Genomic DNA, 15,937 nt, shown 5'->3' on the forward strand with positions numbered 1-15,937 from the left:
CTGGGTTTATTGAAATGTAAATACTTCATAAAATATGTATTTCTAAGAAGACAAAGCATGAGACAGGTCCCCACAGCCTTCAGCTGGTGTAAATGAGCAGCGCCGTGCTGATTTACAGTAGATGAGGATCTGACCCAGAGTTTTTCTTAAGCCCCTCCACCCACCCCAGCATGCATGGGAGTAAGTCCAAAAATGTTGAGAGTCGGAAGTAATGAGAGCAGACGTGGCTTTGTTCCTGGATGAAAATCCACTTCGGAATTAGGGATGACTGCCTTTGAAATTGGAAATCACTCGCAATTAATTTTCACCGGTACCTGAAGCCTCTCCTTGGCTTCCAATGTGGAAAAGCAGCATTAGCCTTTGCCAAAACGATCTCAGTTTGGCTCTGCTGAGATCAGTAATTCCCATTGGGGCTCAAGAAAGCTGCATGTCTGTCTCTGCAACTTTCTTTGCAGTCTTTGTGTGGCTTGAAGTTGTGATTCCCCTACCTAACTGTAAATGGGTGTGTGCATGCATGTGCACACTCATGTTTTCTGTACATTTTCCTCTTTTCTTTTTTTTTTTTTTAAAAGGGTTAGACTCCAAAATGCTCTGTCTCAGCTCTAAGCGTAAGTAACAGATTTTCCTTCAAAGGGAGGAGGCAAGAAGCAGAAGAAAGTCAGTGAGGTTTCGGGTTTTTTTTCCTTATGTCTCTTTTAGTTCCTTCAACTGCAATCTAGCAGCGCCTGCCTCGACAGCTATCAGATAATTTCTTTATCTCCTAACGGCGGCCTAACTAATTTATAAAGGAAAACGCATCACCATGAAGGCACGAGTCATTTCTCTCCCTTCTCTACGGTTGTGCTTCCCCCCCTCCCCTGCTCCCCTCACATGATGCTCCCCGCTGCGAACCAAGTTCACATATCTGTTAGGCTGTGAGCTGGCAGCGCACCAGGCGAGAGGAGGATCGGAGAGGGGGTGACATCTCAGACAAATCAACGTCAAAGGTTTGACGTTTTCATTCATAGTGGTGTCAAAGCGACCTTTGGGGGGATGGGGAGGTATACTTTTCCTCTTGCTTAAGTGGTTGCCATTTATGTTTTTATTTACTGTTATACTTTTCAAAAACAAACAGATAAACCTCAGTTGTCTTTTTATGCTCCATTTCCCTTTCTCCCCCATCACTCCCCCGGCTTTCTCTGCATCCTCTGTGGAGGAATCTGCTATATCATGAGTCCCAGCTGCACAGCGATGGGGCTTGTCTCCCATATAGGGTACCTTATGGCCACACTGTCGTGTACCTTCCAGGCTGATGGCTATTTCTCTGGACCGTCTCTTTTCCTGTCCTTACGTTGTGCGGGTGAGCTGGACAAGGTTGAAAAGGCAGATTGCAAAAGTAAAGGTATCTGTTCCTTTAACTGGGAAGGACTAGGGAACGGTTGAGGATCACAGTATCCTCTTACACAGTGTGGCAGAAATTAATCCATTCCTCCTAACCAGGTGTTTAGAGATCTTTGAGTTGAAGAGAAAGGGGATATCCTTGTTATAATTTCTTTCTGTACTTCACAAACTGAAGAATATCAGCAATGCTTCCTTTCAGAAACAGCATACATCTTTCTGACCATCTTGAGATTCAGGAGTCTGAGAACTGTTGGACCCCCAAGATTTCTTACATCCTTAGGCTGATGTAACCCCAAATGAACTCCTTGGCTTCCATGCAGTATTTATTATTTATTCTGGTATAAAAAGGAAAACAGTCTTTTTTTTTAGAGATGACCTTTGCCCACTGCTGAAAATTTGGGCCCATGAACTTCAGCTTTTATCATCTGAGTAATTCCCTTGGAAATGGGACCCAGTTTGGATGCAGCTGTAATATTAATGGCCTGGAGCTGCACAGCTGTTCCTGTATTGTGTCACCTGGTGTGTATGTGCCCCACAAGACAGTGTTAAAGAGGAAGAAGAATTTCTCGTCTCCTATAAATGCACCTCTTAGTAGGATCACTCACTTTAAAATGAAGCAGGTTCATAAGCATTTCCAGTATCTGGGCCATAACAGTACCCAGCAGTGCCTTGCAAGCAGGACTGGAGAATAAATCATCTGGTTGAAGCTACAGGAGGAATGTGAGTCAACAGAATGAAAATAAATGCCCAGTGTGAAGCCTGGCTAGGACAGCTGACTGAGTCTCCTGTATTCTAAAAAAATGCTATGGGGTCCCTAATGGGCCACACTTTGGCTTTGCACTTCAAATGAGAGGGAGGGTGAGTTCTCAGAATGGGGAAGGAAATCAAACCATGTATTTTGTGTCAGAAGTGGCTTTTGAAGCTATAAATGAATTGGAGGGTGAATGTGTCCATCAGGAAGTGTGTAAGCTTTGACCCAAGCAACGTAGCAAGAAGTTGGAGTGATGTCAGATCTTGTGGGAAAGAAAAAAAATATGATGTGACCAGAGGAAGCTGCAGGAGAGTTGGGTTGATAGGAAAAGTTACTTGGGACCCTGTTGTTACCCTCTGAGCTTGAGTCACTACGAGAGGAAGGAGCTGTGTCTTTATACAGCTTTAGTTTTAGCTCTTTAGTTTTGGGAGCATGGTCACTAACATGGGTGGAAGCAAATATGTGTAAACATCAAAGCACTTTGTTCCTTCAAATGAGGGTTGAGCAATGTCTCTGATTCCAGTGAATCTGGAAGGTGAGTTGAGGGAGACAGGATGTACGAGAAGTAGCAAAGTAAGCGGAGCACATCTTTCCAGCCTTTATGTGTATGTCTCAGTCACTCTGTTTCTCACACTTGCACAAGCAACCAAATGCAGACACCTTCTGCTCCCTGCCCATGGCATCTAATGTGCAATAAAATGTTTGACACCCTGGTGGGTTCAAAGTGGAGGTTACAGATCTTACTGTTTATGGTTATAAAGCAAATCTGCAAGAAGCATTAATGTTACAGGCTGCTTGAACTCTGTTTCGAGTTTCTTTTTGTGGAAAATGTAACCAAATGGTTCATAATTGTCTTGGTGCTTCTCAATACAAGGAAAGAAAAAATTATGAAAACAACAGAAATATAACTGAAGGCCTTTTTTTCTTTAGTCAGTTACTCTGGTTGAGAACCAAGGAAACTTTCAGTGAACTGAAAATCCACCCTCAGTTGTTGTGATGCTCTGTTAGAACTGGGGTGCGTGTGTAGTGACTTGTAATGACAACAAAATTGTGGGTAAAATTGTGTGTCTGTTCCAGTGAAAGCACCAGTTCAACTGAGGTCAAGATCTTACAGTAGTTACACTTTTAGGGTTGTTGAGTGAGTGTCTGGGGTAGGGGCTCATGTATTTCAGGAACAAATTCTTAAGTTGAATGTGTAAATCTCAGTCTTTTTGCTATCCGTTATCAGCCTGTGGCTCATTACATACTGTATTTGAAAAGCAGGATGGTAATTTTTTGTCTTTGCTGCTTCAGTGTTTCAGAGATAAAGATGGAGAAGGTATTATCCAGCCTGATGAAAGATGATCGCTTCAGGTTGCGCAGACCAGGAAGCAAGGTGAGTTATTCTGCTGATTTAGGATTGCTCCTATTTTCATTTACTAGTTAAACATCGTAAGTATTCCTCCCTTAGCTTCCATCTTTACAATACAAGGGTTGGTATATCCATGATGTCAGGCAGTGCAAATTATTACAGAACTGCCTTATAGCACAGTTGTCTAATCTTTAAACTGTTGTCCCCAAAAAGCAGTTGCTTCAGCAAATATTTTTGTAACAGACAGTAAAAGTTTCTGGCTGTAAAAGCTTCGGGTTCCCCCCTGCAATGTTTCTGTTCTCCTTGACTTTTCTGCACTAAAATACTGTTGGAGATCACAAATGACAGAAAACTTCTCTGAAGAAATAAGGAAAACGTATTTGGTGATGTGTTACATAAGAGGTTTTTATTACCTGTATTTACTTGGAGCCTAAAACAAAGCTCACTGCATTGACAGGCATCTTTTAATTGACTTCAGCAAGCTTTGGGTCTACCTTCAAGTTGCTAATTCACAGAATTCAGTCATTTGCAATTGATGTTTTGGGCGTTTCTGCATTCTGGCAAATTGAATCCTCCAAGAACCCCCATTTTGAATGGAAGTCAAAAATGTGTCAAGCATGATGCAGCATGCCCTTTTTTCTCTTGTTGCCGTTTTGCCTGCTCATTCTTTCTGTTACACCATGTATGAACCCTCTCGCTTCGTGCAGATGACTGTTAGGACCTGTGGTGTTGTTGGTCAACATGCTTCTGAAAGATGTTCAGTTTTCCTACACACCGTATATTTCACGGAAAGCTAGATCTGCGGCTCATCTGAGATACATCTCTGTTTAAAGCTCATTCCCACCACTGCACAGTTTTTCACTGAAATTAGCCTGTAATGGCTATATTTTAGATGTCTGGAACATCTTAACTCATTCAACAAATCTGTAAAAGTTTAGTTGTGCTTTGTTAATGCAGAAATTATTTTAAATAGTTCTTCTGTGTATAAATACTTTCCTTTTCTCCTGAATGTGCTTATAGGTTGGTAACTTTGGGTTTCCTTTGGCAAGTTTTTCAACAATTACATTTATGCAGAAATTGCACTTTAAATTTGTTGCTGACATGGGACAGAATATTACCTGTTCTGAGCTTGAGGACAAATGTTATTTTGTGGAAAGTGGGCAAAAAAGAGAACATGTTTTTTCTAGGAAATTATGATTTGGCTTTTGAAAAACAGCAGGAGAAAATGCGTTCTGAATGTTGTTGGGTGACAGAGCCCAGTAGTTGCGGAGGTTCAAGATTGTTGATACGTTTTGAAAATTCTTACCTAAACATCTGAGGGCCTTTGTATCCTTGCCTTTGGAACAGCAATAAAAAGCTAACAAGCTTGTTTGCTACCAGGACTGATCAAATTGGTATTTCTACCATGCTTTCAAATTGTAAAATACCCTACACATTTAAGCATAGAATATTCTAAATACTCCTCTTCTGTCTTTCTTGCTTTCCTTCAGAAAATAAAAAAAACAAACCATACTTGAAAGTAGCTATTACTCTGGTTTTTACTCGGCAGTGCTGCCTGGGCATGCCCTGCCATTCCAGGTGCTGTACATAAGTACATGTACAGAAGGAGCTGGTTCCTTTCACTTGTGAAGGTGGGATTGAATTCCACTCTTCCCTCTGCCGTCAAAGTGAATGGGATTTTGCTGTTGACTTCACTGGAACTGTGATATAGCCACTCTGGCGCTCGGATGGTCTGAATCTGCTGCAGGAACTTGCAAATACACAACAACCTTTTTTATGTGACTTAGAATCTGAAAGGATTGGGACTGAGAAATGAAGTTTCTCTTTATGGGGAAAAAAACTTGTATCATTTAACAGGGATGAAATTACAGTAGTTCTGTTGATATCAAATAGGTTTCTTCAAGAATTACTTGAAAAATATATTAAATGAAGTCAAGGATTCAATCTGTTTGTTAGCTTTGTGTTTTATTGCCATCAGAGGCTCTATAAATGGTCTGCAATGCTTTCTTGGAAGCTGCAAGGGCATGTTTCCAAGTTTTCAGGAGGGTTAATCTCTATTAAATTCTGTAAGCTTGCTGTAAAGATGGTACAGTAAGCTGGGAATGCAATGAGACATTGCATAGGACAGAGTGATGGAGGACTTGTTATCAGGAGCTGAACCTGATCTGTTTGTGATGTTGCCGAGAGAGTGTTAGCTTTGCTTATCGGCTCTCCATGCATCGAGTCATGTATATATTACAGTCGTGCACACAGGAACCTCATTATAATGCCCTTCGGTTCTCATTTTCTCAACTGAAGTCCATTATAAGTACCACGTTGGAACATGTATTTTTTGGGCTTCTGTGTGCAGCCAGGGAGCAAGTTGACGTGCCTGTAAAATGTATATTTTATATTTAGGTGTATAAAATATATATGTGGCTATGTCTGGGTGTGTGAATGTTCACCTGCCTACAAAGAGAATGAATTTGATCTTTCAACTTTTATGGAGGGGGGCAGGGGGACTTGGCTACTTCTAGAGGAGGTGTGTGGAGGTTAGTAAAAAGTTGTTATTAAAACAAAATCCTTCATTTTGTTTTGAAGTATAATGGAAGCAGGAGATGTTACAGCCTGGGGTTTTGGCTTGCTTTTTTTTTTTTTTTTTGGGTACTGTTTAAAGGAAGAACTTTTCTACCTCAGTCTAGTTTTATTGTGTTTCAATCCCTTCTGCCATTAACATATTCTCTTAATGAAATCAGAGGCTTTCAGGACTTATCCCAACCTCTCAAACCTAAAAGCTGCAGTTTTTATAATCAAAAGTTTCTTTCTTCTGAATGTCTTTTCCTGGTGTAGTTGGCAATTGGGGGAGTCCCCCGATGTCTTGAACTGATTAAATAACATTGTAATCAAGCCCATTTCTTCTTTTCGGTTATGGATATTGTTATTGATCACAGTCATGCTGGTGGTTTGGGATCTGCCAGAATAGGCTCGTATGCTAAGCAAACACAAGACAGAAAAAGTTCTCCTATCCCACTATTGCTCCATAATGGCAATAATGCTTCTTACTTAATAGATGTAACAAATTCATCTAGATGGAGAGTAGATCAAGCATACCTTTGGGGCAGGCTTTTATCTTTTGGGTCTTGGAAAAATGTGTAAGGTCTCAAATTAATTGTCCTGTTCATCTGAACCAGGATACGAGCAGGATTAAAGCTTGCTTGTGTGAGTAGAGCATACAGGATGGCTTCCAGTGCACTTCCAGCAGCACTGTTTTATTTGATCTGTCCAGGCACTCACGTGGTGTGCAGGTTTTATTTTCACAGTTTGTCTCTGAGAGAGTTTTAAATTTTTTTTAGATTTTTGGGGGGGGTTGTGGGTGGGTTTTTTTTAGGTGAACTTCCCTGTAAGGCAGGAATCAAACACAGATTTTTTTTTTTTCATGCCCATTAGGGGGCAATTTTAAAATGAGATCTGTCTCAAGGGGCTGGAAGGGATGAAAGACAAGGTGGAGATGGGAGGAGGGGAGAAGCTGTTTTCCGAGTACATTATGTTTCCTGCCATTTGCTTTTTTTCATTTATTTCTCTTGGACTGACCTCACACTTTGGAAATTATGCACCTAGTTTTTTATCCCTCATTTTTGTCTTACTTTTTTTTTTTTTCCCCCCCAGCACCAGGAAGAAGAGATGCCTCATTTTGAAACCTAAAGGGGGGAATAAGAAAAGTCCTTTGTAATATATTGCCATATTATCACTAAATCCCCTGACAGTTGTGACACAGAAGCAAGTCACCTGTCACTTAAGCTTGAGGTCTCTTTAATTTTCTCCTGGAATTCGCACCAGGCTGTCTTTAATTTGAGGCCTTTATTGGAATTCTGAAACCTTTCTGCCTCCCCGGTGCTCAGATCTATTCTGAGTGCTGTTACAGAATGTATACAATAACCAACAGAGGGATTCAGAGGGGGCTGAAGCACTGTTTATTTAACACTCTGGAGGGATTTTCGTGCTTATTCGGTCCTGGCTACCCGGCTTTCAATATCGCTTTGACAACCGTTATGCCCTTCTCATTAATTTTAAACAGTTAAAACACAGGAAAAAGAGAAAAAGTTTTCATTATTAAAGTGCTTTACTTTTTAATAACAGAGGATTCTGTCCGCCAGGGGAAAGGGCAAACCTCACTAATTTCACATTCATATTAAAAAACGCTGGGAAGGTGACACTTTGTGCTGCCAGGAGGCTTAACAAAAGAAAAGTGATGGGGGCTAGGAGGAGCAGGCAGGGGGAGAAAGTTTTATGTTTCACGTCAATGGAAACTTGCTAGTCACAGCGACAAGTGTCCACTTCGGCGAGGCAGCTCCGCTTGTAGTTTATTAAACCTTTACTGGGGCCTCTCGACTGGAGACTGTCTCAACTGATTAATAGGTGCATGTTAAGTCAAACTAAAAGGTGTCTGTGAAATGGGCTGTGTTGTGAGTCTCTCTCGAGTGGATTGGGAGACAGATAGCAGAGACCAGAAATCTGGGAGACTCTTGATGTAGCCTTACAAATACCCACCGTTGTCTTTGCAGGAGGTGCAGATGGACAGTCAGTCCGGTGGTGAGTGAGCAGGAACCCTAGTCCTCATACCTGCTTTGTTGAAGAATAATCCAGTGGCTTGAAGCTGTGGGATCCTGACTTCAAAAGAGGGCACTGTGCAGGGACTGCCTTCAGGGTCTGTCTCTGGGCAGATTTGCTCTTAGGCTATAGAGTGGCAGATCTGGGTCAGCAAAACATTTTGTGTAGGGTGCCAGCAGCATTGCCTGGCTTCCATGATCACCGAGGTTCGTGGTGTCAGACTGATACAGTTCCCCTGGACTGGCAGCAGTGGAGAGGTGATGCTTGCAGCTGCAAGGGAAGGAGGGTTATGCAGCAGTAGCGGGCAAATCTACCGGGGAGGAACAACAGGATTGTTGCCTTGGCACAGGCCTAGTACAGAGTCATGGGAGCTGGATGTCTGTTTTCACGCAGCCCTGGTCAGATGAGGGGTTGAAAAGTATCAAGTTACTGCCTTAGATCTGGCACTCTTAGACTTGGATGCTGGTTCCTGTCTGAGTAGCTTTTGAGAACTGTGGCCCTTTCTTGGGAGAGGTCCACATCCATGGATGCTTGGCTTTGCACTTTGCCGTCAACTTTCCATCAAAAATTCTCTTGTTTCCTTGTCTACGTGTCCTTTCTCTGCCTCGGTACTTTAAAGAGAGAGACAGCCTCTTTTCTCCTCCCAGTAACAGCTTGCTCCCAGGAACATTTGCTTTCCATTTCCTGAACTGCATCCTACAGTCTGGTCCTGGGAAAGCTTGAGCACATGCAAAATTCCGTTTTGGTCTAAGGAAGTTTCTTCTGCCATGCCTTTGGTGCAAGGGCCTTGTCTTATTCTAGAGGAACCACATGATGGCAGTTACTGTTAAGTGTGACTTGTTGACAGTGAGAAAACTTCATGTAGGCATCAATAGTGAGAAGTTTGTTTAGTTGGCTTTGTTCACAGCTTCTGAATTTGGTTTGTTCTCTGGAGCTTGGGGGTAAATGTAGATCTCCTGCCCCATGAGTGCCAAGAGCAGGCCAGGTGTTTTGGGGAACTGCACAGGGGAACTTGCAACACCAGTCACAAACTGTTTGCTTAGAGTCTGAGGGGAGTTATTCCAAATAACTCCAGCAGAAACAAGCAATGGTATCTGGCCTGTGGAATCTGAGGGAGGGCGAGGCAAAAAAAGCAAGGGAAAAAGGTACATGATAGATGTTAGAAAACACAAAATTAAAACTGATTTGCTCTCCTCACCACACAGCGCTCACTGGCTGCTTTGACTTTAACATCTTTATCTATATTTTTTTTCTCTAGTAATATTGAGAGGATTACCTTTGTTGGCCCCTGGGTGGTTACTGTGTGATTTTACTGTTATTAAATCTATTGTAAACTGCTTCATTATTCCTGACTCAAATTCTCTCTTTCCTCTAATCCTCCCACCGCCCTTGTAGAAATCCTGTGGCACGGACCCTCAGGAAGTCCGGGAGCGGGCCACAGTCTTGCAGACAAAATTTGAAAATTACGTTCACTCCAGCGAGGGAACTGTCCGATGGGCAAAGAAAGGTCAGTGTGTTTCTTTTCAGTTTATTCCAGAAGGGCTCCTATAAGCTGCCAAGGTTTTCTTCTGGGGGGATGCTTCAGGGAAAAGGCCTGGAAGAAACATTTTGGGGCCGTTGGGCTCTGTAGAGGGTTGAGATGAGCCCAGAAGGCTTTGTGATGATATTAAATGTTAATTTCTTCCATTCCCATATTACGTGCAAATGAGGTTTAATCTTGGCTTTCGATAGGATTCACATCCAAGAGGCTCTGACCCAGTCGCATGAGCGAATAGATTATGGGTGTTATGCTGGGAAGGTCATGGGTGACCTGCTTAACCACATCCTGGTGCAATACCCATTAGATGCTTTCAGTTTACACCAGGGATGAATTTGAAGCCTGTGAGACAGGATGCCTTGGGAACAACCTGTAACAGGCAGGGATCTCAGACTGGAGGCTGCCGTGTGGGGTGGGAGAAAAATGAGAGAGGGCAACTACTCAAAAAGGCAGGAAGAAGAAAAACTGGGATGGATTTAATAAAAATTGTAGCTAGGTGCAAATGTGTGATTTGATCTCCCATCTTTGCCAAGCAGGATGCACAGCAGTTGTCACTAAGCAGTACAAGAAACTCTTCCCATCTGCTTCTCAGTTTGGAAAATCCAGCGGAAGGTGGATTTTGGCAAACGATGAAATAACTTGCCAGGGTTGTGGTAGAAAAATAAACACTAAGCAGTCTCCTGAGAGGAGCCAAAAAGGTGGTGCAATGTAGGCACCCCTCTTCTATGTACTGTTCTGTTGCCCAGTAAGACTGATCTGGGTGCACCTCAAAACTGAATGTTGTAAAGGGAATACGGGAAGTGGGGCCCCAAAGGTCCTTGACAATTACTTGGAATTTGGTTGTTAAATATTGAGACAAGTCCACAAAATGCAAACTCTTTATGCAAGAGACTAAACCACTCTTGCTCACAATATATAGGACTAGAGCCTTTCCCCTTTTTTTGAGTCTACTCTTCCCACATGTCTCCCTTCCTGTTTGTCATCTTTTTCAAATCATTTGTCACTTTGAGTCAAATCGTGCTGTCTAAGCTTGCATAGAAGCCCTGTTGATTTCAGTTCTGCAGTGTTTCCAGTTAGGTTTGGATGAGAATGGTCCTGATGAGATTAATTTTAGTTGTCTACGTCATTTCTGTTTACCATTACATATACCTGCTATATGCGCATGCGTACAAGTGTACCATATGTGCTGAACTACATAAATCACATAATAAGGAGTCCAAAACCAAATGGGAAAATTGGCCATTGAGCTGTATGATGTCATCATAGAAACTGGGTATGGGAAGGCTATTCTCAAGATAGAAATTAATTGCAGCACTAAAATTGTTTGGATTCATGAGAAGTGATTGTTCAAGAGGCCAAAGGTGATGTTTTTTCCTGAATCTTGTACTAACTTGTTAGGTGATGACATAGCAGAATGACTAGAGCTCATACTATAACTCCCTGCTTACCCCAAATTATTCTGCATGCTTTTAATGATGCATGGCTGTATTGATGGGCGAGGTATTTGAACAGCTACTCTTTCACTCTTTGCTCTACCCCCTGCCACTGCATGCCACTGTACTGATTCTCACCCCCACTCCAACAGTTGCAGTGCTAGGGTTTTTTTCCTCAAGGTTTCGAATACAGGGAAGGTGTTAGAGGCTTGCTGCACCAGCGCCTTGCTTGCACCCATTTTCAAGTGTGTTGTGCTACTTGGCTGGTGTAATTACTTTTATAGCTGCACTTTTAAGTCCACAGTCTCAAAGCATGTGACTAATATGATCAAATCCTTGATTCTGCATGGATGAGCTTCCTCTTGCTCTCCTGGGATTCCTTATACCCCATGCAAACTTCTAACCTGAAGTGACTGTGACAGGGAGAACAACTGAATGGCTCTGGTCACCCTTAGAAAACCTCTGCGGCTTCTCTCCACACAGAATGTGTCACTGTGTGCACACACACCCCATGCACACTTGTTGCTGACCTCAGCACTAATAACTCTTTTAACCACAGACGAGAAGTACAGAAAATATATCAAGAAATGCTGAAATGTTGTGCATCCCATTTATGTTGTACAGGAGCACTCCACCTCTTTTTCTTACTCTGCAATCTACATATGCAAATTTTCCGCTGCTGAGTGGCTTCCATAAGCCCCTTCTTCCTCCCCTCTGCGCCAGGCATCATGAATAATTAACATGGCAGCTGGCTTTTGCTTTCATGGCAGACAATCAATTGGAAACTGTGCCAGAAATGCATTTGTTTCTCTCCCTTTTTCTCTTTTTTCCCCATTTTCTGACCTAGTCAATGTTAATAAGCAGTGTTTTGACTGCAGCCTGCTTTCAAAAGGCGAGTGGCTCCCTGCCCACTCACCCCTTCTGCCTCTCAGTCCCATGTTTTCCAGACTCAAATGAAACGGTTCAGTGAAGGTGCTGCCCTTCAAACTTGATTGACTGATCAGCGGTGGGGTGGGTGGGCGGACGGGTGTGGCTGGGCCCTGCTACTTCTCAGGAAGTGTGCAGCCTCTCTTGGGAAATGGAGGACTCTCGTCCAAAGGGGTGCATAGTGACAAGCTCTCTGTTTTGGAGCTGTGGGGACAGGTAGAGCTCAGGACACTCTGATCCCTGATGCCACAGGGCTTGCAGAAAGGGTAAGGATGCAAGCCCTGCTTTTCTCCTCCATATTACCCCGTTTTGTAGCCAATAGTTGAACATTTTGCCTCATCCTTTCTGTCCTCAACATCTGTGTGTGGCGAGGGACAGCAGAGTTACAGGCTTCGCACTGTTGTGGCACAATGCTTGAATCCATGGTGGGCTTGGTGCATTCTTCCTTCCCGCTCCCACGTGCTCTGCACGCCGGCAAGATGCCTCCACAGGTTTATCCAGCCGTGCAGCTGAGGCTGCGCTCTGGGGCCAGCGCTGGGAACTGGCTGCCAGCTGAGAACATGGTGAGCAGGTTACGTCACCTGTCTCACTTTCATATCTCATTACCCTCTTGTCCCCTGTTTAAAAACAAAGGAAAACAAAAAACTAAAAAACATGCAAACCAACCCATCTAACCTCCATCACATGTAGGGCGCTCTTTTTTTTTTTCCCCTTCTTTGACTTCCTGCAATACATTTCCTATAGAAAAGTGGGGGTGCACAGGTGCAAAGGACCATTCTAAATCCGCTCTCTTACATGAGTGCAAATCCGAATCCACCCCCCAGGCCAGTATACATTACCTTAGACCCATGTTGGTGTGATAAAAACTGTAACAGCTCAAGCGGTTTGCACCTGTGGCATTCAGATGAGATAACCTTTATGTGAATTATGGCCTGACCACTGCTGCTACCATTCTTTTTGAGTTGTTTTCATAAGGCTCTCTTTGATCACAAAATTATAAAAGATTTTAAACTTAAAAAAAAAAAAAGCTTTTAATATCTGGCCACAATTGCACATAAAAGCTGGAAAACATGACTCTGGCAGCACTGAGAGGTCCAAAGACCGAATAGTAAATACCTTAAAAAAAAAAAAAATCTCACCCATGAAGGTCTTCATTTAAATCTCATGGGTGCTGTAATGAACGTTAGCAGCTCTGAGCTCCTCAGAGGTAAGACAGTTGCATGAGCTGAGGTTTCGACCTACTGGTACAGTAGGGCTGTTAATTCAGCTTTAGATTAATGTCTTGCAGTTCTCCCTGGTTTTGCATACTCTGACTCAGGACTGGATCTGGCAGTTGTCTGTCATGACTTTGGGAAGAAAGGGGCCTTTGACACTTTGATTCTCTAACTCTGATGTGGGGAGTTAGTACCAGTGGCCTTTCTTATCTGAAGAACTGTGGGAGGTGAGCTCAGCTTTCATAATAACAGGATCTTTAGTATCAACTATTTCAAATGCTGCGAGGAGGACAGCTATATTAGCTCCAGCGGGACCAAATTTGGAGCAGGAGCAAGTTCGTATTGTTCCTTTTGAAGAGTTACACCTCCTCATAGCAGGTGAATTTGACCAATAACTTTATGAAAAAAAGCAGCGGAATAGAGTTTTTGAGAGCATTTGAGCTGGTTTATAAGCCCTCAGAGGGATGGCCTTCAGATGAGACACCAAGATGGGGTATTTGGAATTCTCTTTTTGGGAAAACACAGGTCTCTTGATGCTCAGATGCCTCTAAAAGAGTAGCGTTGCGAAATTGGGAAGAAAGTGCAAAAAACTCAATCTTTTCTTCTCATCGATTGGGAAAAGGAGTTCACTTTACTCAGTAAACAGAGCTTTGATGGATTCCCTGGGTCCTTCCAGGAGCTGATCTGCTAAAATGACATTTTTATTACTGTTCATAAACTCCAATCTCTGGCTGCTGCCAAGAGATTAGACATAAGCTGTGGGCAAACTTGCTGGTCTGGTGGCTCAACAGGCAAGGGCAGGAGAGGTTAGAGTTTAGAGTTTGCTGCTGTCAAGGGCTGAAGGGGAGAGAAAGATGTAGGTGGTGGTTGGAGTCAGGGCTGGGGCAGCACAGGAGGTTTAGCAAGCAGAGGAGCAGCAGGGGATTGAAGGGAGGCATTTTCTGAGCTGTAGAGTTTCCTTACTAAAAGTCCCCCTATTCCCCAAAGCAGAGAGGACAGCCTGGGTATAGTTAACGTTCCGGGTACGTAGAGGAGCCGTGTCAGTGTTCATATTAGTGGATGATTGTCTTTAGAGCAATGAGCCCTGAGGGAAGGGCATTACAGGAATATGAAGATGTGAAGGGAAATTTGCATGCAATTCTATTATTTTTCCCTTTTGAGAAGGTGAGCTCTGTTCTCAGTATGATGATGAGTCAGGAAATCCATCTGGCTCTCTGATATTTATAAGGGACTAGCTAGTAACTGGTGAAAAATGCGTGGACTACTGGGATTGTAATATCAGAGGAGTCTTCCTGTACCACCTCCATGTTTCACTTTCCCTCTCTTCATCCCTGTATCTCTATTCCCCCTCTCCCTCTGTTTGCTACCCTTTGATGTCAATGACTCTTCTTGTGAGATGTGCTACAGACATCACCCTTTCTGGCAGATAGGGCATCCTTGCAAGAGGCAAACCTAATGCAACTTAATACAGCTTTGTTTCAGTCCCTAACACTTCTCCACCACCTACCTTCTGTTTTTGGGATTTTACTAGTACTATACAACCTGCACAGATTTTTAACATACCAACCTTTTCTACCAGCTGCTGACCAGAAGGTGTCCCAAAGGACAAGACCAATGTCCTTTCAGCTGGAACAGCTGAATCTTTAAGTGTGTATGTATATATATATTTTAAAAAAAGCAGTAGCAAACAGAATTCACTTTTTTTTTTTTTCCCCCCACCCACCCCAGCACTGCAGTCTTTCCTTTGTGCCTATACCACCTATCCGAGGAACCTCAAGCACATCTTCCACATCAAATCTCTCCACCTGGGTCATGTGGCCAAGAGCTTTGGCCTGAGAGATGCCCCCCAGAATCTGACTGCTCTTCCAACTGCTGGCTCAAAGAAGAAAACCAAACCAAGACCAAAAAGGTAGGCAAACTTGGTATTCCTTATGTCAAGAACATCACGTGACAAGCTATGGGGTGCTTTCCTCCTCAAGGTGCTCTTCCTTCATAGAAACATAGAATGGGTTGGGCTGGAACGGACCTTCAAAGGTCATCTTGTCCAACCCTGCCGCTGCGGGCAGGCCCCATGTGATTGTTCCTGGGAGGCTAAATCATGTTGAGCCATTGGCTTAGGTTGCATTGCTCTCTGAGCTGTTGTTTCATTCCCCTTTTTCTAATGGCTTTAGAGACCCTAAAAATTGCACTTATTAAACCAACTTGGTTGAACATTTGAGTGGCAATCCAGTTTAAAACAAAAACCAAAAAACCAAGCAAGCAGTTCACTTTGTAGTTTGACTTCTGATTACTATGCTCTTACTTGAAGGAAGCTGCTAAGTGTGGAGGTGCACCTACATAGACTAGCCTGGGTTTTGTTGCAGCTTTTCCTTTTTCTGCACACTTGAAAAACACCATCTTCTATGAGTCTTATGAGCAGAAACAGCCTAATCGTTATTTATTTATACTTCACTCCAGAGCTACCTTGAAGGATAAGGAAAGGTACAGGCAGTGTTCCAGAGCAAAGCATGAGACTCCCATATATTGGAGTGGTTCTCTTTCTTGCGCAGGTCTTGGTTGCTAGAGCTCCAGCAGCAGTCCTGTTTTCATGGCCAAGCACCTCTATAGTAGAAGCTGATGGATTTTTTCCATTCACATACCCACTTCCAGTCGCATGGTCTACAGAGAGCTACAATCACTGGCTCAGGATCGATTGCAGTAGCAACATTTTGTCCTCATCCTTGTATAGAGAAAAGCTCTCACAGATAAAGCTGCGCT

General features: G+C 43.1%; 1 protein-coding gene across 1 annotated transcript in view; it reads left to right on the plus strand.

The window, feature by feature from the left end:
* The window catches only part of DDX31 (DEAD (Asp-Glu-Ala-Asp) box polypeptide 31), a gene marked incomplete at both ends in the record, with an annotated part of 37,675 nt that extends 22,586 nt beyond the window's left edge, over nt 1-15,089 (plus strand). The window contains 3 exons of the mRNA XM_010288375.1: nt 3,425-3,506; nt 9,465-9,576; nt 14,909-15,089. Coding sequence (XP_010286677.1) covers nt 3,425-3,506; nt 9,465-9,576; nt 14,909-15,089 — 375 coding nt within the window. The remainder of the gene's footprint in view (nt 1-3,424; nt 3,507-9,464; nt 9,577-14,908) is intronic.
* Nucleotides 15,090-15,937: the final 848 nt, after the last annotated feature.

The sequence above is a fragment of the Phaethon lepturus genome, unplaced genomic scaffold, assembly GCF_000687285.1.
Source record: "Phaethon lepturus isolate BGI_N335 unplaced genomic scaffold, ASM68728v1 scaffold43105, whole genome shotgun sequence".
NCBI classification, from domain to species: domain Eukaryota; kingdom Metazoa; phylum Chordata; class Aves; order Phaethontiformes; family Phaethontidae; genus Phaethon; species Phaethon lepturus.